Source organism: Solanum dulcamara, chromosome 4, assembly GCF_947179165.1.
Source record: "Solanum dulcamara chromosome 4, daSolDulc1.2, whole genome shotgun sequence".
Classification (NCBI taxonomy): Eukaryota; Viridiplantae; Streptophyta; class Magnoliopsida; order Solanales; family Solanaceae; genus Solanum; species Solanum dulcamara.
Genome location: NC_077240.1, coordinates 13,174,259 through 13,196,587, shown reverse-complemented (window position 1 = coordinate 13,196,587; position 22,329 = coordinate 13,174,259). Strand labels below are relative to the sequence as shown.

Genomic DNA, 22,329 nt, shown 5'->3' with positions numbered 1-22,329 from the left:
TTGGCGCGCAATAAACCCTTCTCCAAAATCACTAGGGTTTTAGCACTTCAATCCGACAAAGTTTCCGATAGCTGAGCTTCTTCAGCTTCTATGGCATGAAACTACACACGCTTAACCCTCAAACCTCATTAGCACAATCCAATTCCATGGCCTTTTCCACTGGTATTCGTCTATTACGCTGCTACCACCATCACTTCACTTTCACTGCAACACCATCCCGCTTCTCGGCGCTGCGAAAAGCCTCATCGGAGCTCCGGTTTATTTCATCGGTGACTCCGCCGAGGAAGCAAGTCCGACCGGTGAGTGCCCGACGGAAAGTCACGGAGGAGGAAGAGGTCGGAGATGAAGGCAATGGAAGTATTCTTCTTAGAGATAGAGACGGAAATGTGGGCGGAGGTGGAGGCGAGAGAATTGTACAGACCGAGCTTCACAAGGAGGCTACCGAGGCATACATGGCTTATGCCATGTCAGTGCTGCTCGGTCGCGCATTGCCTGATGTCAGGGACGGGTTGAAGCCAGTGCACCGGCGAATACTGTGAGTTTCCTTAGTTGAGAAATGTGTGTAGTAACCGAAGAGAAATTGGTATTAAAGCTCAATTTGGAGGATTTGAAAAAACAACTCTACTTTCGCTAGTCTTTGTTGCTTATATTTGGTAATTCTCAGAGCTAAACCAGACACATGTTACTTTATTTTGTGGAAGAAATTGTAGATATATCTAGAAGCTATGCCAAAATATATTCCTAAAGCAAAATTTTCTATGTCAAAATAAGAAAAAAGTACTACCTAATAACATTAATTTGTTTGACTCTTGGAATGTGGTAATGTTTTAGTAGGATAGAGAGAGCAGTATGATCTTTCAGGAAAAAAGTTAAATCTTTTTAAAAGACGCATATTCAATTTAATTAGACTTTTTTTTCAAAAAAATTGAATTAGCATTGAAGAATGTTGAATTTAGACTGTTTTTATTCTGATAAGCATAACTCCATCTGTAGAATATTGCAACTGAAATTAAGAAAATGCAGTTGATGGTCAAACATTTGCAAGTGTATTAGGGAAGTACCAAGGAAATTTCTTGATGTAATGTACCATTTGGTTAAACTTCTTAATTATTTTTTTTGAATAAGACCTATTCTTCCTTGGCTATGTTTGAATTTGAACCATGGTCTCCAATGGGTTTCATCCCACTTTATTGATAGGCAGGCCACACCCTTTGGTGCTATTCCTTTTAGTTAGTCTTCAAATCATAAATCTTAATGTTACCAAAATGCAATTCAGGGATGTATATTACTTGCTTAGCACCCAAGTTTGCGGTGTCGTGGTCAACAAACAGTACTAGGTGACTTTTTCCCAGTTGTCCCAGCCTTGGTGATTGAATTACATGATACCTATGCTTGTGGGAGTTGGCAGGTATCCTATGGAATTAGTCGAGGTGTGAGCAAGTTGGCCCGGACACCACAACTAATAAAAGAAAATACTACTCACTCAATTCTGAAAATGTATATGAGTAATACATTTTCAGATATACACCTTACCCCACTTTTGCTATCAATAAACCTCTACTCTAAGGAAATATGAATACTCTCAAGCCTACTCTTCCATTTGATTCATGTTGTCGTAGAACTAAATTCTAATTTGAAAATGTGGACTAGAGGTTTGTTTGGTATAGCTTTCTTTGCTTATATTGGATGTTTATGTAATATTTGTCTACTTATCCTTTGAATCTGTACTGGATTTATAAGTCATCATCATTTTGGCTACAGATATGCAATGCATGAGTTGGGGCTTTCTTCTAAGAAACCGTATAAAAAATGTGCAAGAGTTGTTGGAGAGGTTGTAGCCCATCTCTTCTTTTCCTTACACATACATGATAAACCAATGTTTATCTGCTGGAAGTACTCTCGTGCCATCCCTATTGCAAGTATCTTATTGTGTTTTTCTCCTATTTAAGGTGCTTGGTAAGTTTCATCCTCACGGAGACAATGCAGTCTATGATTCCTTGGTCCGAATGGCCCAGGTAATGTTCCAATAAATTAACTCTTACAAAAGGATTATCAATGTCCAATAGTTGTATAATAGATTCACGCCTGTGAGTATTAGTGTTGATGGTAAACCTTTAATTTTCTTGAAGACATATTATTTAGTGTTGGTACAATATAGAAGCTTTCTTGAGAAAGAAAAATAGATCGAAATAGAGCGCAATGGATACAGATGATTCATAATGCCCTCCCCAACTAACTTGGTACAATATAGAAGCTTTCTTGAGAAAGAAAAATAGATCGAAATAGAGCACAATGGATACAGATAATTCATAATGCCTTCCCCAACTAACTTGGTATTGCAGCTCTGTTGAATGATTGATTAGTTGTTTGGCTCTTTTGCTTTTTTTTTTTTTTATAAATGCATTTTGCAGAAACACCCTACCTTCCTTTTTCCCATAAAATAAGCACCACATTCTACCTGATTAATGTCCTAAATTCAATTTCCCATTAAACTCTAGAATCTCAGAAATCATGAGTAAGGAGGCTTGGACCAAGAAAAAATTAAAGGAGAAAAAGGTAGGCTAAGTAGTTTTTTGTCGTAAAATTAACTGAAGCAGACTGTTCTGCTGATCTACATCTCCGAATGAGCATATATTTTGCGAGAATGAAAGCTCAACCTTTGTCTGTTGTAAATCCAAAAATATCTTCTCAATAAAAATTCACGAGTTCCTGTGAGATGTTTACCAATTATATATATATATATATATATATATATGCCTTGGAGTAACAGGTAAAATTGCTGTCATGTGACCAGGAGGTCACAGGTTCAAGTCTTAGAAATAACTTCTTGCAGAAATGCAAAGTAAGACTGTGTACAATAGACCCTTGTGGTAGGGCCATTCCCCTGACCTTGCCCATAGTGGGAGTTTTAGTGCACCGGACTGCCCCCTATACACACACACACATATATATATATATATATATATATATATATGGAGGGGAGTCTTGGAGTAACAAGTAAAGTTGCTGTCATTTGACCAGGAGGTCACGGGTTCAAGCGTTGGAAACAACCTCTTACAGAAATGCAAGGTAAGGCTGCGTACAATAGACCCTTGTGGTAGGGCCCTTCCCCGGACCCTGCGCATAACTGAAGCTTTAATGCGCCGGGCTCCCCCTCCATATATATATATATATATCAAGCCTTGAAAACAATCTCCTACAAAAATGCAAGGTAAGACTGCATACAATAGACCCTTGTGGTAGGGCCCTTTTCCGGACCCTGCGCATAGCAGGAGCTTTAGCGCGCCGGGCTGCCCCCTCTCTATATATATGCGTGTGTGTATGTATGTATGTTTTGAGGTGGGGTGTTGACCGGGAAGGGATAGGCATGCTATCTGAAGTCAGTAGGTAGAGATCCATTGGCAGAGAAGATTTTAGGAGATTCCAAAAAGTCAATCTATCTCTGGTGAGAGGATATGTATTTGTAAATCTGGAAAAATGGGTGACAAACTGCTTTAGCATCTCCTGTAAAATGTTAAAAGTATTTCCTCAGTTTATGTAGAGCTTGCTGGACAAGGTCTCTTTATAAGTTCATTTTGGTGGTGCTCATAAAAATGAAATTGCAGGACTGGAAAGTTTCTATGACCTAAATAAGTCCCCAGTATCTAGATCTTGACTTTACCATAGAACTTATCATCAAATGCTTGGGCTAGATCATTGAAGTGAATTTCCCGCATTTTCCAATTGGGATTCTGAGGGAACCCAGTATTTTTTTTCTTTTTTGCGTGGTTGGCTGCTAGGAGAGCAATATTGGCTGTTAGAATTTGAGGAAGAGGAGAATCACACATGTCAGCTGGTGTTGTATGCATAAATGTTTGGGAGAATATGTGGAGCACTTACTATTACATTGTCAAGTAGGTACGCACCTGTGGTGGTGGTTCTGAACTGGTTCGGAATACAGTGGGTTTTGCCGAGAACAATAAAGGAGGTAATGTATAGCTGGGCTTTTAGAAGAAGGAGAAGAAGACCCAAGGCATGGGATGTAGTTCCACTAGCAATGAAGCAATTACGTGGTTAGTTTGGAATGAGTGGAATAGAAGAGCGTTTGAAGGGGTCAAAAATGATTTTGTACATTCGGGTTTCCCTTTTCATAAAAAAAAATGATTTTGTACATGTGAGGAGTAGCCTCTTGTCTCTAGTTTTGTTTTGGTGTACCCGTGAGGCCGTCCTTTTTGCATATATGATTTTGGTGACCTTTGTAGGGAACCATATTTTGGTTTAGGTTTCTCTATATTTTTGTATACTACTTGAATATGGGGATTTCCCTTCCATTAATAAAATTATTTACCTTGTGAAAAAATTGATCTGGGTTCTTTCTGCTCTATGTTTTGCAGTGTGCTTGGCTACTGGGTATTGTTTAGTTCTATTGTAAGTTTTTATGATATAATGTTTTTCAGGATTTTTCCTTGCGGTCTCCACTCATTCGAGGGCATGGAAACTTTGGCTCAATTGATGCAGATCCTCCTGCGGCCATGCGGTACACTGAATGCCGTCTGGAAGTAGGTTAAACTCAGCTTTTGTGTGTTTTCTGAATCTTTGGTTGTGTTGTCCATTTGAAAATTGTTGCTTCGTAATAAATCCCGAGAGACTCAAATCCTAAAGACTATGAGTATTTACATATGAGACTCATGCATAGGCTGTTTGATTGTGGTAGAGAATAAAAACTAGGATTTTCAATCCTTTCCTGAATCTAGCCAGAAATATAGTTTCTATCACAGTTGGGAAGTCATAAATTTTGATATATTCAGCTATATGAGCACATTGTTCAGATAAAACTTTTATTTCTGTTTTTCTGTGTTGCAGATTTCTTTATGTCATAGTGAAACTGATGTTTGAAACCTGCATATCTTTTTACGTCTGAAGGATCTTAATAAATGCATATCACATCACTGATTATTTTTTGGCTTATGCCTTTTTTCTTTTTCCAGGCTATGCTTTTAAATTATTGATATTACTTCCTTGTGGGAAATAATAGCGGATGAATTGTCCCAAACGGCTATGTTTATTATTGTTGTTACAATTTCTTTAATATTTTTTTGGAAATATATTAAGCTCATCATTGATCCTTCTCAGGCACTCACTGAGGCCATGCTATTAGCAGACCTGGAGCAGAACACAGTCAGTTTCTCTCCTTAAAATGTGTAATAAGTTACAGTGGATGGATGCTATGTCTTAGGTTTCTTAACACTATGGTTGATGTGTTGCAGGTAGATTTTGTCCCAAATTTCGACAACTCTCAGAAAGAACCATCGCTACTTCCTTCTCGTATTCCGAACTTGTTGTTGAATGGTGCTTCTGGGATTGCGGTGAATCATTGACTCTCTTGTTAGCTATTTAGTATCTTTTTATACCCCCATATTTTAATGTCCTATTTCCCTCAGGCAACTAAATTTCAGAAGCGTTTCTCAAATGTGATAAAGTTTTTTTTTGTACTCCACTGTTTTCAGGTTGGCATGGCTACCAATATTCCCCCCCATAATCTTGGGGAGCTTGTGGATGCGCTATCTGCACTGATTCATAATCCAGAAGCCACGGTAGACATATACATCTTGAGACATGCTCATGGATTATGGATATATCCTCTTGCCTCCTTTTTTTGTGAAATCATTTTTTGCTTTCCTTTGCAATGAAAAAAGAAAAGTGGAAAAGTGTTCAAAATGTTTGTTTTCTGTTCTTATACCAATTTTATATTAATTTCCATGTTTGGTTTTTGTGTTATAACCCGGGTCATCAACTTCACAACCATTACCTTATGAAACAAAAAGCATTGTTTGTTTGGCAATGTTTTTGGGTGCTAAATGCTACTTTTGTACGGCTTGCAGTAAGATTCTGATTTATACATCTGGATTTGTTGTTTTCCTGTGTAGTTCATGTGTGAATTTTATTGCCTTGCAGAATAGTAGGATTATGTACAGTCATTGTCTACTTTTCGAGCATTCACATACTGGGAGCTTTTATGTGTTTCAAGTTTAATATATATAGCTGAATCTTGTAATATGCAAACCTTCTTTATTCAAATTGTTTCTAACTTGTCTGTTTTGTGTGCCATTCCTTTCTGGGGTTTTGGTTGACTGTTGAAATTGGAATCATCTCATAGTTTTAGACCATTGTTTGAACACCAGAGCTTTCATATACTTAATTGTGTAAAGACTGTGATGACTGTCTTTTTGTTTCCTATCTAGCTGCAAGAACTGTTGGAGTACATGCCTGGTCCTGACTTCCCAACTGGCGGAATAATTATGGGCAATATTGGGTAGGTTTTCTGAGCTCCTACTTCTTTCTCTTCCCACTTCCCACTTACTCATAAAGATGGAAGAGAACATAACATAGAGTCCTAGATGCAGCATATGAATACTGTACATAAGCGGGAGAAGTGTGATTTTTGTACTTGTGGATGAGCTTACTACTTAAAATCCCCTTGTTGCGGCAGTTCTATGGAAGATCCTCTAAGCCTTCTGACACGTGACTGCTGTTTTGGTTGATAACACAAATGTGAAAATTGATGCATGTATGTTTAATGCATAAATGGGTCTTAGAAGTGTCTAGTCCCTGATCTTTAGTTTGCCATATTTGAGAATAGGTTCCCGTGGTAATTGTTTCTATAGATCTAGAAAACATAGTCAGTTTTATGATTGGCTAGGGTGTCATATTTGAAAGTGTTACAAAATAAATTTTATCCTCAGATGTTTGGCGGTTTTGTAATTTCATGGCTACAGTGTAAAGGAATGAGCTTAGATGTGCTTGTAAAAAAGTTCATTTGGTTTGGCAATCCTTTTGTTAGAAATTCTTAGTTTATATCAATGCTATGTCCGTGGCGCTTCTGCTACTTTTTCAATGTTTTGATAGCAATCTACTTCTTGAGAGATAACCTGATTGTTCTCTCCTCTTCGTTCATAAGAGTTTGAAGCGCATTTCCATGCCATTGTTCTTTTTCTTGTTTTGTGGGAGTCCGTCTTCCTAGAGATTTTCTTTTGTCTCCTTCCAATAGGAAGGTTTAGACCCTTGGAGAAATGAAGTATGTGGTCTTTGATTTATGCAAGATTGAACAGTGTGACCAATTGTATTTTTTATCTGTAAAGAATTTTGGAGGCATATAGGACTGGAAGAGGACGAGTAGTAATTAGAGGGAAGACTGATATTGAATTACTTGACGCCAAGACAAAACGTGCTGCAATAATTATCCAAGAGGTTCTATCTCTGCCTTTTCAGTATATTTATGTTAGAAGCGAATGTTGTTTGAAATTTTAATCTGGGTTGATATTTGCTTCTTATAAATGAAACAGATTCCTTATCAAACAAACAAAGCGTCCCTTGTTGAGAAAATTGCTGATCTTGTGGAAAATAAGGTAAACGTGTATTTTTGTTATTAAACTAGAGGTTTCCTGTGAGTAATCGCATGTTTGGCCAAGCTTTCAAAATCTGCTTATTTTGAAAAGTGCTTTTTTGCCAGGAGTGCTTTTCGAAAAAGTGAAAAGTACTTTTGGAGGATAGCAGTTTTTGTTTGGTAATCAATTTGTAACACATCTTTGCTGATATTAGAGCAACAATTTGTGTTTGGCCAAGGTTTCAAAATATTTTTCTTTTTTTTTTGGGGGGGGGGGGAATCTACTTTTTTCAACTTATGAAAAACAACTTATGCAACTACTCATAAGCACTTACTTTTCCTAAAAGACTTTGTCAAACACCTCAACTCTGTAAAATAAGCACTTCCTTGAAAACACACACTATTGGCTCCCCAAACAGGCTATTAGTTGGTGCAACCCCAATGGGCTGAATGTTCACAGGAGTCTGCTTCTCTACCCTTCTCTCACTTATATACCAAGTTCTTTCCGGGAGAAGAGAACAAATGTTCAATGTGTTACTTTGGTTAGTGCCACTACTTAGTGGCATATGTTATTGTTGCCCCTCTCCACTTATTACCCGTCTCTGTGTAAGAAGGAAAGAAACACTTACTGATATACGTTACTTTGATGAGTAATGTATATTATTGTCTTTCCCCTTTTTTCGGAAGAAAAAAATTGTTGTGTTTTTTCTCATGCACCCTTATTGTCTTGGTATCCTTCTTCTTTCTGACATATCCGCTATTTGATTTTTAAAAAATGATGTTACCTGTTTTATCTGTGCACATAATAAGTCAACGCTAAGTAGATGCTTGCTGCCATGGCCACAGTGATACAATGTAGTGGGGCTACATGAACACCTAGATGTCACTTATTGTGCCTAATTGCCTATTTGGCCTCCGTCCATTTTCTGCATGCCAATTCCTTATAGAGATTATATATGAAATTGTTCTGTTGTTGAGGAGATCCTGGAAATGCATACAATGTGTTTTGTACTCTTGGATTAAGGGGGCCAAATCGTACCAAGGGTGTGGATGGTCATGAGATCTCAGGTTCAAATCCCAGCAGAGACAAAACACTAAATGATTTCTTTTCATTTCTTCTAGACTTGGTGAACAGAGTTACCTGGAACTAGTTGTTGGTGGGAGATGGCAGGTTGGAATTAGTCGAAGTGCCCCCAAGTTGCCCGGACACCACAGTTATCGACAAAAATAATTAAGGGTGCTAAATTGGACTGGGAAATTGGAATTTTTACTGTTTATTCTGTATACAACTACTATTGACTCAACGAAGGGATGCTTGAAAATGGAAGGGACAAACAGCCAACAGAGAGTTCGAGGCAGATGTTTTAGCAGTCTCATGAAGAAATGTGATGGGTGATAAATTCCATTGAAGGCTCGTTGGAATCTTAAAGTACCTAATGGTTATATTTTCCTATGGTTAACATGGGAGTCCATCTTTACTGTGGACAGTCTACAAACAATAAATAAGCTATATAGTAGACGGTTTGCTTAAATGAGGAAACATTGTCAATGGGGATTCAAATAACCAACCCCAACTTGTTCTGGATGAGGCATAGTAGTTGTTGTATATAGTAGCTGGTGTTGCTTTTCATCTTTTTGTTGTCTGCTAGTTATTTCCATCAGGTGTAAAGGAGCTCCGTAAGCAATGATATTCTATGTTTAAATGATTACCTTCATTCTCTGACCTGGCTTTTATGGGGAGCAGAATCTCTAACGCTTTTGAAGAGTGCATATTTCTTTAGGGAAGCATCCTTGTTTCTCTTCCTTCTTATGTGGGGAATACACATGCCATCTATTCTTGATGTATATCAAAATTCACACCATCTCCACTTGATATATACTGATTCTGCATTGTTGTTACCTTGGTTCTTAAACTTCGACACAACTCGATTTGTTTAGCCTATTGTAATTGTAACGTTCTATAATCATGAGGTCCTCCCTTTCCTTAATTTAGTGTCTAAATATGTAGTTTCAGCAACTTTCTTAAAGTTTGTTTGGGTCTTCATTAGTAATACATGCAGCTTTGCTGGTACGTGCCCTTATTTTCTAAGTTCCTCTGATAACTTGATTGGCCAAGAGTTGAACCACAGCACCTGATTTGTTTTGGTTCCCTTTCTTGCCAGACTTTGGAAGGAGTAAGTGATATCCGTGATGAGAGTGATCGATCAGGAATGCGTGTAGTCATTGAGGTAGTGAAAACACTAACATTCCCTCTTTCCCCAATTTGTCCATGTCATCATATTCCATGGCTCATTGTAATGGTTGAATATGTTCTTTTTAATGTATTAAAGTTTAGCACTGATTGATTGTTTAGCTTTTTAATTATTTTCCAGCTTAAAAGAGGATCTGATCCAGCCATTGTGTTGAACAATCTTTACCGTCTTACTGCTCTGCAATCCAGTTTTAGTTGCAACATGGTCGGGTAAGTGTCTATCACCTCCTTTGAGAGGCTATATACTTTGTTTGTAAAAGAAGAAGCAAACTCCAGCATCTGGATCACTCTGTTACGATAAAATTGCCCCCTGTAACCAATTGCATGATAGAGGCGTTTTCCCTATAGACTGCCCCAAAGTCTATGACATCTATATCAGAGGCGTTGAAAGTTATTCTTCAAGTAGTATGGTAATAGCTTTCCGCCTCTTGATTTCTGTTTTCGCTGCCTTTTCTTTGTTTGGAAATGATAAGGGTCAATTTTACTGATGTCTTCAGCACTAAGATGGTGCTGAAAAAGTGAACTCCAAAAAGCAAGAAAGCAAAAGTGCTCCTGTCTCTCTGTGCAGAGAACCCACAAAATCTATCAAGGTTACCATATCATATACAAGGTCCATATTACACTAAAAAGCAAACTAAACAGTCAGCTTTCTTTATTTTAGTTAATCTCTTCTGACATTTCAAGCTAAAATATTAAGCTTCATATGGTAGCTCTAGAGTATTATGCTCTTTCTGCTTGAATTTTCTTCTCCATGCCTGACTCTGTCATAGTTAATTGAACACGAGGCATTTTTGACTTCTCTCGTCCTCCAAGGTTTTGCTGCACTGTCCAACTGCGATGTACTGCCAGATACATTTTCAGTTTCCAGCTTTTATCACTTTTATCAATAGTATTAATGATGTTTGGACATATTCTTCTTTGGGCAGAAGTCAATTTATCTTCTTTTTTATTGATATATTTGCATCAATGAAAACGTTTGTCCATGAAATAAAAGAGAGAACTTGATTTAGAAATTCTTTTCTGCTTTTTAAGTTTTAACTATATGATGGTTCTTTCAAGTGGAAACAATTATAGTACAGTAAATGTATTGGTGGTCTGAACCATAATGTAATCATCTAATGTCACAAGTCGAGTTCATGTGGATAGGTCATGGTATTTTATTAATCAAGTATATGCTGTTCTTATATTTATTTGTCCTCTATAGGCAATAGTAGGCAGAAGATGCCTCTTTTAATAATCAAGCTGGTACTTATAGCATACTAATAGCACTTTGGCACATGAAATGAAGTTGGTTGCAGCTGAGTTCTCAAAATTTGACATTATTAAATAGTATATGCCTATTGCCCGAGGTCTCAATTTTATAGTTTTCCAATACAACGGGCCTTAAATGCATTTTCACATACTGTTTTTTCAGCTTATGAGGTTTAAAATGTCCATGTCTATTTTAGTTCTTTTCATATGTTGCTTGACCATAATGAATTCTACATTTCTTCAGTATTCTCAATGGTCAACCAAAGCTGATGGGGTTAAAGGAATTGCTCCAGGTGACAAATATTTCCTATAATATGATGAATGGCCTGTATGTATAATTTCAGTTTCCATTAAAGACTATGTTTAAGCATAAATGTGTAAGTTTTGCCTTTTCTGTAATCATCTCTATTTTTCTCCTTTTGTTTCCTTCTTTCCATTTAAAATTTATATAATTCATCTACATCGTGTCTTCTGATATCTTAATGTTATTTGTTTGATGTCCCTTGATAGTTACAATCAAGGCTATCTTTGACTTGTATCATCATGCATTAATTATTGTACCTTTTTGTATCCTGCAGGCATTTTTGGATTTTAGATGCTCTGTTGTTGAAAGGCGGGCTAAATTTAAACTTTCACAAGCACAAGAAAGAAACCATATTGTGGAGGTATGTTAGTTTGTTCTTTTCCCCCCTTTGATCAGAAGTCTTAACAACAAGAACACACCCAGTGTAATATCACAGGTGGTGTCTGGGGAGTGAAGAGTATGTGCAGACCTTACCCTTACCTCGTGGAGGTAGATAGGCTATTTCCGTTAGACCCTCGGCTCAAATAAATCATATTAGAGCAATTTGAAAAATAAAACACAGAAGTGAAGAAGACATAATAGGGAAAACATTACTAGTATTCCGGAAAAAAAAAGGAACAGTAACTACAACAAATAATGCAATAACCAAAGCACTTTATCAGAAGTCTTACAATGTTAGAATTAAAATACTAGAAGCGTGAAGTTCTTAAGCTATATATTGTCTCACATTAGACAAATATCATATGAGTATTGTGTTTGACACCTAGGAAGAGGTGTGTCTTGTACTCTCCATTTTATCTTTATGGTAATTTGCTTTTTTTATTTCTCTACATGATGTCTGAGCATCTACTATTTTTAAAGAGACCTAAACAGGTTCTGCCTACTAGAAGAGGCAGGCTTACGCCAGTTTCCAGGAAAAAGTTCTTTTCCATTCTGTAATTTTCTTCTCAGGACCGTTTCTTTTTCCAGTAACTGTTTAATGCCAAGCGCCTATTTCTGATCACTGTTCTGGAAGTGCCATACCTTTTTTCCTGTGACAGTTTTGGCAAAATGCCTCTTGCCGACCACTGGTCTGGCAGCAAATCTTCCTATGAATTTTTGTTAATTGAAGCTTTTTGTGGAGTTAAGGACATTAAGATGATTTTCTGATAGTTTTTCAAACAACCATTCCTATAAGTATTTACTTCTCCTTTTCAAGTATTTTTAACAAATAAACTCAAGTTGGTTTTGCAGACTTTGGGAGAGCCTGTTAATAAGTCTCTAGAATGCTAGGATCAGAACATTTGAAAGCTTAAGGATTTTAGGTTAGATAGTTATTAATTGGACAAATTTTATGAGTAGTTTCATTTACTTTTCTCTCAAAAATCAGTATGTGTTTGGCACGTGTAAATAGGTATATGTTGTTTCTATCAAGTCATCTATACATCTGATGATTTATTGTACCTCCATAATGCATAATAATAATTTGGATCTCTTTTCTCTTTTTAAGTTTCGGGCCTAACTCAACTCTCAAGTGAAATATGCTGAATTATTGAATACTGCTGCCCCCCCCCCCCCCTTCCACTGTTGTGATTTAAGGGTATTATAATTGGACTTGATAACTTGGATGAGGTCATCAATACAATCAGAAAATCATCAAGCCATGCGCTCGCAACTGCCAATTTGAGAAAAGGTAACACTATTACTGATGTATATCTTCATGTTGCTAGATTTTTTTTCACTATCGCCTGCTCATAGTTGTCTTGGAAAATGTATTAGCCTTTCTTTTTTTAATTTTTCTAACAGCAGGAAATCACTGCCAAAATTTCTGATCAACTTGCTCTTGCAGAATTTGAATTGACTGAAAAACAAGCTGAAGCTATATTAGATATAAGCCTGAGAAGGCTTACAGCACTTGAGGTATGTCATGAGGGCTCATTTGCAAATTTGATGGGTGCTTTAGTTGTTATTTAACTCTATTGGACATTTTGTTTCTGTATCGGTAATGCAGAGAAATAAATTTGTCGATGAGGGGAAATCTTTGAGAGCGCAAATTTCCAAGTTAGAGGAACTTTTGTCTAGTAAGAAGCAAATATTCCAGGTAGCCTCATGAGAACTGGTTCTTCTAGTTTTTCTTCTTCTTATCAAGCTTAGCTATGAATTAATGTTCTTCTACCATTTTGGTTCTTTGAAGAATCAAGATGCCAGATATTTGTCTATTTATTGGTTGTTATTGTACGCTTATTTGTCAAGAAGTCAACTTTATGTTCCTTTCACTCGTACATACTTTTTTTTAACAATCTAATAGAAATATCCAGCTTATGAAATACACTGTAGAAACGAGCTGTTACTACTGCCTGGCAAGTTAATTCATCTCGGACATTACTCCTTTACTCCATTCGCGTTTGTTAGCAATTTAGTGGGTGGGGTGGGGGTGCTTCTTTAGGTAGTATATTGATACTCTGATTGTTCAACTCCTTTGACAAGATCATTCTGATATAATGTAGTATACTCTATTACCTTGTCTGTTGACATTTGTCTCCTTGCTTTTCGATTTTTGCAATATGAACAACCAGTTGATTGAAGAAGAAGCACTTGAAATAAAGAACAAGTATTTCACTCCGAGGCGTTCACAGTTAGAGGATACAGACAGCGGTGATCTTGAAGATATTGACGTGATTCCGAATGATGAAATGCTACTGGTAATCAATCTGTGCGCTGTCTAGGTTTCAAAGTTTGGTGTTACTTTTTTCCTTTCCATTTTGTTTTTATTTCTGTTGCTCCTTGATTCCAGGCAATTAGTGAGAAGGGCTATGTTAAACGGATGAAACCTGACACATTTAATCTACAAAATCGCGGGACAATTGGTAAATCCGTTGGTAAATTAAGAGTAAATGATGCTATGTCTGATTTCCTTGTTTGCCGGGCCCATGACAAAGTTCTCTGTTTTAGGTAAACTTACTTTCACCTTTTTTTACCTACGTTTACTCAGAATTTTTCAGCATACGGAAATGGATGAAAATATATAATTGTTTTTCCGACAATTTTTGCTTTCCCAACTTATATTTATGGATGAACTTGGTTTGAGTGGATTGTATCCTGACAATGCTGTCACATTCTCAATATTTACATCATTGTAAGCCCTCAATATATTTTATTCAATTCTGTGTTAGGGGGTGACTTTGCCAATGATTGGCATGTGTTTTTATTTCAGTGTTTGTTTTGATTCTAATTGGCAGCGATAAAGGTACCGTGTACTCTTCTCCAGCCTACAAGATCCCTGAATGCAGCCGAACTGCAGCTGGCACTCCTCTAGTCCAGGTACAATATTTACCATATACAGAAAGTTTGCCTTGTTGCCTTCATTCCTAATTTCTCGTTCTTTCCCTTGATCCAGATATTATCCTTGTCTGATGGCGAGAGAATAACTTCCATTATTCCTGTGAGCGAATTTGCGGGAGATCAGTATCTTGTGATGCTTACTGTGAATGGATATATTAAAAAAGTATCATTGAACTATTTTGCCTCTATCAGGTCTACAGGAATAATTGCGATTCAATTGGTTAGTCAGTTCTTTTCTTTCCTTTGAATTAGGATTCTTGGTCCCAAAGCAAGCTCAGACATGATACTTTGATCTGACAGGTCACAGGTGATGAATTAAAATGGGTGAAATGTTGCTCAAATAATGATTTTGTTGCAATGGCTTCACAAAATGGAATGGTGATTTTGACGCCTTGTGCAAATGTAAACTTTCTTCTTCTTTTATTTCATGGGTACCTTGTTTTCAGTTTTTGTTATTGTTTCTTGTACTGCTGTGCCATAGTACAAAAGGGATTGGTGCTTGGGTTCATGCAGAAACAAGTTTGTTCTTGGCGTAAGATTCTTTTACAGGATCTGAATCTAGTAAGTTTTGTACTTATTCTAATCAGCAAACTGGGTATACTTAATCTCTGTGTGTGAGAGAGCGGAATTGAGGGTCGTCTACCTGTCGTACATGGCTGCAGTTTTTGTACTTAATCAGCTGAGGTACATACATAATTTGAAGTGAGAGATTACTCAAAGAATGTAGAAAGTTTGCTTTCTCATGGTAGATGGAACATAAATGTCTGATGAGGAGAAAGCAAGGAGTGTCGGGTGTACTGTGCAAACTCGATCTTGGAAAGGCCTACGATCAAGTGATTTGGAGATTCCTGAATTTCATTATGCTACAGATGGGATTTGGGGAGAAGTGGAGGAAATAGATTTATTTTTGCATCTCTTCGGTGAGATTTTGTGTTGGTAAATGGTTACCCATGTGATTTTTTTTGTGAGTTAAGGGGATTGAGATAATGAAAGTCTCTTGTGCTGATGATGGATAGAGCTGTCTTGCGAGGATATTTAGAGGGTTCCAATGCTGCGGTTAGGGGTATTCATGGTTTGGTTTGGGTTAGTTTTCCCCTAAAGGAAACCAAACCAATTAAGTGGGTTTTCGTTGCTTTGGTTTTTGTTGGGATTTTTATAAAATACATGACAATATACTTCCAAGCACATATTAGGTTGACTATATTCCAACATAATAGTACCAAATCCAATACTCATTGAGAAAAAAGGAAATAAATAATCAAGTTGTATCAGCAGCTACCTCCAAAAAATCTTATGCGTTTTCCAAGAATTTAACCATTTTCAAGGAACTTAATAAAAATTCTTATAATGAACTTGTTGTCTAAAAAAATATTAAAGATCCAATTGTGATATACCAAGATATGTTGATGTAATTGAATTAAACAATGATTTTTAACTAAATGACTCAGTAAGTTATTTTGAGCATGAAATATATTTTTGGAATTATCATAATAAAAAAATTACAAATCCAATTAGAAAGTAAAGGCAAAAAATTAAATTACTATAGAGGCAATAACCTAGATTACGAACCAAGAGTGCAAAAGATTAACGAACATTAATGTGGATTGTTTGAAAAGAGAAACATGGGAGCTTTTGAAGAAGTAGAGTCAAGTTTCTCCCGGCTAAGGAGTAGTCTCTGTTCTTTTATCTTCTTTTGGTGCACATATAAAGTTCCTGGTTGTATAGACGATTGGGCAGAGTTTGTAGATAACCATATTCTATTGTAGATTATTTACCTTTTGGTATACCCCTTGTATTAAACCAGTTATGGTCATGTTTATGAATGAAAATACTTTTACTTGATAAAAATGAAGGGCATTGTATAGTTTGCAGTTGTCTTCAGATATCTGGTTCCCCTTTTCCATTTTTTTTTTCGCTTTTGGATTTTGATAAATATATGTTTTACTATTTAGGTAAGTACTTATATGTGCACACTTTCTAATTTCAATTTTGTTGTGAACTTATTTCCATAATGAAATAGGTTGAGCGTTGGTATCACTTTTTTTCCCTACATCTATAGGTTACTGGAGTTATTCTTGATTCTTCTGATAATTTATTTTCCTTCATTTACTGTGAATTTCTGCTCAGATAAGAGCACTTGGAAGAAATACTAGAGGCTCTGTTGCCATGAGACTAAAAGATGGGGATAAAGTGGCTTGCATGGACATTATACCAGATGCTCTGCAGAAGGAATTGGACATGACCTTGGAAGTTCATCAAAGAAAGTAATCTTTCATCCATCACTCTGTATATCCTAATTGTCTTGATTGTTGTTTAAGGCTAGCTTGAGACCCGGTTAAGCCTGAAGTTAAATGGAAACCAGGTTGGGTGCTTTGCCTTGTTTAGGTGACACTTTAGTGTCGGTACCAATGCATTTGCCTCATCACTGACGGACTTGTCTTTAAGGGGAAATTTTATTTTGGTGCGAGACACGACCAACAATACTTGAGTGAGGCTTTGTTGGAATTGTGGAATAGCGGGTCCCACTAAGAAATTTTCTTTCACACCTTCTCTCACTCCATCGCCCTTTCCAATTTATCATCTCATCATTATCTATCTCTCTTTCATAATAACACCAGTATACATAAAAGACATCATTATCCTAGCAGAAAAGGAAACATACAGAATCGAAGGTTTAGTTTGAAAATTTTCCAGATCTGCCTCATGTACAGGAAGATGTTGTGCTTCCATTTCGAACTCCAATAGAAGAACCTAATTTTTGTTTCCACAAATGAAAATCTCCATTCTGATGGATGTATTGTCTTTATAGAATTAATATCTTTCCTTGACCACATCATCTATATTCGTTAAAAACTTTTTTTTGGAAATTGGTAATTTGTATTGCCTCTGCATTAAGGACTATGCTGGCCACCTCCAAAAAATTATCAACAATGAGCCGAGGTAACTCAAACTAATTACAAGGATCCTAGGAAATCTACCAACTGAATTACATCATCTGTATTTCCTTCTTTACTCCAAAAATGAAAGTTTGCAATACAGTTCTCCTTAGTCTTCTGCATGGAGTTAAATCTGTCCTCAAAGTACTTCCATTCCTTTCCTTCCAAACTGTCCACCAGGAAGGAATTACTCTCCACCATCTCTTCTATGATTTGCTACCTCCTCTTCTGATCCAACAACTGAGTAGGTCTGATGTATTTTCAGGCATGGTCCATTTGACTCCTGTGAGGTTAAAGAAAAGGGACCACAGTTGAACAGTCACCTTGCAATGCAGAAAAAGGTGGTTGTTTGTCTCTGATTCCTCAGTACAGAGGAAGCACCTTAGGGCTATCTGAAACTTCCTCTTCTGTAAAGCTTCATGTGTTAGGCAGGCTTTCTTGATCTATTGCCAGGAGAAGCATTTAACCTTAGTTGGAGCCGAGCATTTCCACACCTTTGTCCATGGGCCCGTGCTGCCTCCAGCTTGAACCATGATTTCCAGCTTATACAATCTATTCACTGAGAACAACCCATCAGTATTATGTTTCCATCTAAGGGAATCTGGAACTGGAAATAATCCTTTGAATTTGTCAATTTCCTTCAAAAAATATTCTTTAAAATCTTTTCAAAGTATGGTATTTGCTTTGTCTTTGATCTTTGTGGATCTTCTGTTTATTTTTGTACTTCCTTTTTTCTTGGAAGAGGAAGAATATAGTGTTAAATTTGTAAAGGAGTGCATATAGGAAAAAAAAGGATGAGAGTGTATCCCTTGAACTTCACTGTTTCAGACCAAAATGCAGCATATCTCCGCTACTTTCTTATTATCCGTGTTCTTTACCTTTTCAAAGCTAAGAAAACTCAACCTAAGCTACCAAAAATCTTCAATGTTAGTTACTTCCTCTACATGCCCCCTCCAACAAAAAACCTTAAAAATCATCTCTTTCAGTCAAAGCAGAAGTGCTCAGCGTCTTTCTTTTTGTCCCTTATCCTCAGTTTTGATTTTAATTCTCACTTAAAAAAAAGAAATCGTTGGATACACAGTTTATTCTAAGGAAACTTACTAAGATAATCTGGTCACACAAAAGAAAGGAATTCAAGGAATAGTGAACATCGTACTTAATGAAAATTAAAGAAAAATCAATTGGAAGTAGAAGAAAAATTGGATATGAATAGTTTGCTTATATTCTCTCTCTAGAAAAGGGAAAAGGATTGCCCTCTGAGAAAATTATGAAAACGAGGTCAGTTACCATTGTCAAAAAAAATTACGAAAAAGAGGAGTAAGGAAAGAAATGTTTAAGTTGTACTACTGCATCTTATTGGTGCCTTTTATGAATTTCTCTTTACTTCATCAAAAAAAGGACAGAAATGGTTGTGTGAATGAGAGCGAACATACAGGTAAGTAAAATGGTTATTGGGACTCGCCATGCCACACATCTAACTAGAAGAAAGCTTCTCTCAAGTATTGTTGGTTGTGTCACACATCAAAATACAATTTCTCGTCTTTAAGAGGGTGGTACCAGACATTAAATCTAGTTGGCAAATGATATATCAATTATTAATAAAACATTAGAAATTATTTTTTTCTGATTATGCATAAACAACTTGAAATTTAGTTTAAAAAACTAGTCACTATAGAAATGAAAATACATCTTTACATTTTAATCAGAAACTGAAGTTGGTTTTAACTTGACTGACTTGGTTTTTACTTCACATAATTTACTTCAACTATAGTTTCTTTTTTAATTATTTCTCTCATTAATTAGTGTGTTTATAAATTTTTTTTATTTTTTGCATTATACATTTTTTCCATCATTAGTGCCTTTGTTTGCTGAAGTTAATGCTTTTTACTTGTGGTTTGCACTGACGGTACTCTTCTATGCTTTTCGCATGTCTCTGGTTGTCTCTAGGTTGATTTTGTCCCCTAGGCTGCTTCTTCTAACACCATTGGCTGTCCAAAAATGATTATTATTACCACCACGTCTTGCCTATTTGTTACCAAAAAAAAAACATGTCTTGCATAAATGGTTTTAAAGCCTGCCTTACTTTTCTGTTGCTCTTTGATTTGTTTGTAACACTGTCTCTTTATCTCCAATATGCTGTGTACCAGAAGAAGAAGCATGAATGGCCCATGGCTGCTGTTCGTGTCGGAAAGTGGTTATGGAAAGCGAGTTCCAGTTAGCAGATTCCGCACATCACCTTTAAATAGAGTTGGTTTAATTGGTTACAAGGTACCCCATAATACTAAGCGAAAGTATAATCAAAGATAAAAATCCCTATCACTGCCTTTCCTCTCTTCATGGAAAAGGAGGGAGGTTAATTCTTATTATCTTTGTTCAGCTTAGTCAACTGATACGTCTTATGCATTTATTCAGTTTTCATCTGAAGATCGCCTGGCAGCAGTATTCGTAGTTGGATTCTCCTTTGAAGGTACCTTAATCCTTTGTATTCTTCTGCTTAGTTTGAATGCTTCAAATACTAACAGACTTCAAATATTGTGGTAATAATAAATAATTGAAATGCTTTAAGCAGAAGATGGTGAGAGTGACGAGCAAGTTGTCCTTGTGAGCCAGAGTGGAACGGTGAATCGCATCAAAGTTCGGGACATCTCTATACAGTCCCGGTATGCGAGGTATGTCAGTGTCTTGTAGCATTTGTCTTCTTTGGTCTGTAGTGCTATAGTTTGCTTTTCAAGTATACAATTTCTGCAGTAGTACATTCTTGGAATGCTGATTACCTTTTTATTAGAGTGCCCATAGGCTAAAAGATCTATTTGTCATTGTTGCCAGGAGTCTTATTGTTCTTAGTTCTTTCATAGGGATGTAGTTTGACTATATTTTGATACCATCTCGAGTTCTGCAAAAGTTCAAAATCATTTAGGTTAGAAGCTTGGGCCAGTTGGCTTGCTTGAAAACTAAAATTTAAATGATTTAACATCAGCCAACAAAAGACCCCAGAAAAGTTGAGAAGGACAAAGGAAAAGAGGTTTGTGCATGGGGGAGTAATAATGGTGGAAACTAAGAGTTGAAATGTAAATGATGGAAAAAGTATCGGAAGACTCCCAGCAATTCTATCTACAAAAATAAAGAAGAAAGCATGTTTCTCAGCTTTACAGTTCACTGATAATAATAGTAGTAACAGTTGTTGCAGCAGGGATAAGAAGATTGAAACCTTATAAGAGAAGATAGAAGGAAGAAACATGAGAAATATGAAGAGAGGGATTGAAATCCAACCAAGGAATCAACTCAAAAAATATAAATTTGTTATTAGAGCTTGATTCAATGTGTAAAAATAGGAACAATACTTTGGTATAAGAAATAATGATATTGTCTAGGGTAGGAGTTGAAGTTCATCTCTTGTACATATTCTGTACCTCCATTGTACATTTTAACAAAATTACTTGCCATGAGAAAAAAAGAGTCACACTAATTGTCATGGTATCCAAATAACTGGAGATATTTAATATTACATTATTTAAACTTCATGAGTCACAAGCAACTAGACATTGGCTCTGTGGTACTGGTTTTCTGTTTTTTCCCTTATATCTGCTGAAGAGAAACAAGATTCAGCCTAGAGGGGCTACTGAAGTACTCTATGTTCTTTATTTCACAAATGGAAATCATCTCGATCTCCTTTAACAGCTTAGTTGTACATTATTTCAATTGTGATTGAATTTTGTTGAATAGCTTCATAAGAAAATGACTATTACAGAGAAACAACACAGTGCAGTTTAGTGCTTTTGGCTTCTGATCATTATCTTAGATGTTACTTGGTCTCTAATATATTCTCTTACTATTCTCTAGAGGAGTAATTCTGATGCGTCTTGAGCATGCTGGGAAGATTCAGTCAGCCTCATTGATCTCAGCAGCAGATGCAGATTCAGATTCAGATCCTGAAGTTGAAGATGCAGCAGCAGTTGAAGCATAGTGCCCCTACATTTGACTAATATAATGCGCAGGTTATTTGCAGCGTGAGTAGCTGTAGGAGGATGTGTACCATTTTGTACAGCTGATGATGTAACCTTGTAGACACACTTCTGTACTTCTCTAAATATCCCTCTTTGACCGTTGCTGGGGATATCTATCATTTTTTACCCGATAGGGTATAATTGGATCTAATCTTATGTGTCACTTGTTCTAGTCTCTAGTTCTTCTGCCCGCCTACTCCATTCAAAAGATATAAAGTAGGTTTAGATCATCGCGAAATGGTTACTTAAATTATTGTAATAGTGAAATTTTGTTCGTATACAGAAGATAATTTTACGTTAAGTGTTGCATGTTCTTAGTTATCAACTGATGGACTTTTAGATTGTCCCTTTAAATATAGAGCCCTTTGATAAATTTTGGGATACGCCAACTTTGTTCTTCTCTCTTTTTTCGAGGTTTTGGATAGCCTTTTCCTGTAATATGATCGTTAAAAATTCTCTATGTTTCTTTTGTAACAATTTTATGTCATTTTAGATATTGAATAGTTTTTTAGTAGGATATTTGAGATGTAATTTGCTAAACACATTCAATTTTGGTAGATTCTAATATTTTTTTTATTGGAATCTATTTTGGCCAATATCACAATCAATTCTGAAATAATCTATTTTGGTCCGTTTGTTATGAAGATTTTCAAAGTGATATCCCTTCCCACTTATCAACATCTTTGGATGTAAATATACCCCTTTTGTTCTTCCCAAAGATCACCTTGCTCCAGCATGGCTTCCAGGTGGTAAATTTTGTTTCCTTTTGTAAAAGAACAAGCCCTGGCTCTAATTCTCAATCTTGAAATAATATGCATACTTAGACAGCACCCCTTGCTAATATCGGCATCTACCATAGTCATATGTTAGTTTTTATATTCCAGGAATCTCACTGATAA

General features: G+C 36.3%; 1 protein-coding gene across 1 annotated transcript; it reads left to right on the top strand.

The window, feature by feature from the left end:
• LOC129886363 (DNA gyrase subunit A, chloroplastic/mitochondrial) lies at positions 1-21,602 on the top strand. Its single transcript, XM_055961018.1, has 27 exons — positions 1-535; positions 1,762-1,831; positions 1,950-2,015; positions 4,437-4,538; positions 5,113-5,157; positions 5,247-5,345; positions 5,487-5,573; positions 6,222-6,292; positions 7,119-7,227; positions 7,323-7,385; positions 9,526-9,591; positions 9,736-9,824; positions 11,110-11,158; positions 11,444-11,530; positions 12,748-12,841; positions 12,998-13,068; positions 13,160-13,249; positions 13,725-13,850; positions 13,943-14,100; positions 14,388-14,469; positions 14,546-14,710; positions 14,791-14,892; positions 16,618-16,754; positions 19,574-19,694; positions 19,839-19,893; positions 19,996-20,095; positions 21,267-21,602. The coding sequence occupies exons 1-27, from the start codon at positions 96-98 to the stop codon at positions 21,388-21,390; spliced, it is 2,868 nt and encodes a 955-aa protein (XP_055816993.1). The 5' UTR covers positions 1-95; the 3' UTR covers positions 21,391-21,602.
• Positions 21,603-22,329: the final 727 nt, after the last annotated feature.

Coding starts and splice junctions, on each gene's coding strand:
- LOC129886363 (XM_055961018.1), top strand. CDS start 96: ATGAAACTACACACGCTTAACCCTCAAACCTCATTAGCACAATCCAAT. Junction 7,228..7,322: donor CTGCAATAATTATCCAAGAG/GTTCTATCTCTG, acceptor TAAATGAAACAG/ATTCCTTATCAAACAAACAA. Junction 11,159..11,443: donor GGTTAAAGGAATTGCTCCAG/GTGACAAATATT, acceptor TGTATCCTGCAG/GCATTTTTGGATTTTAGATG.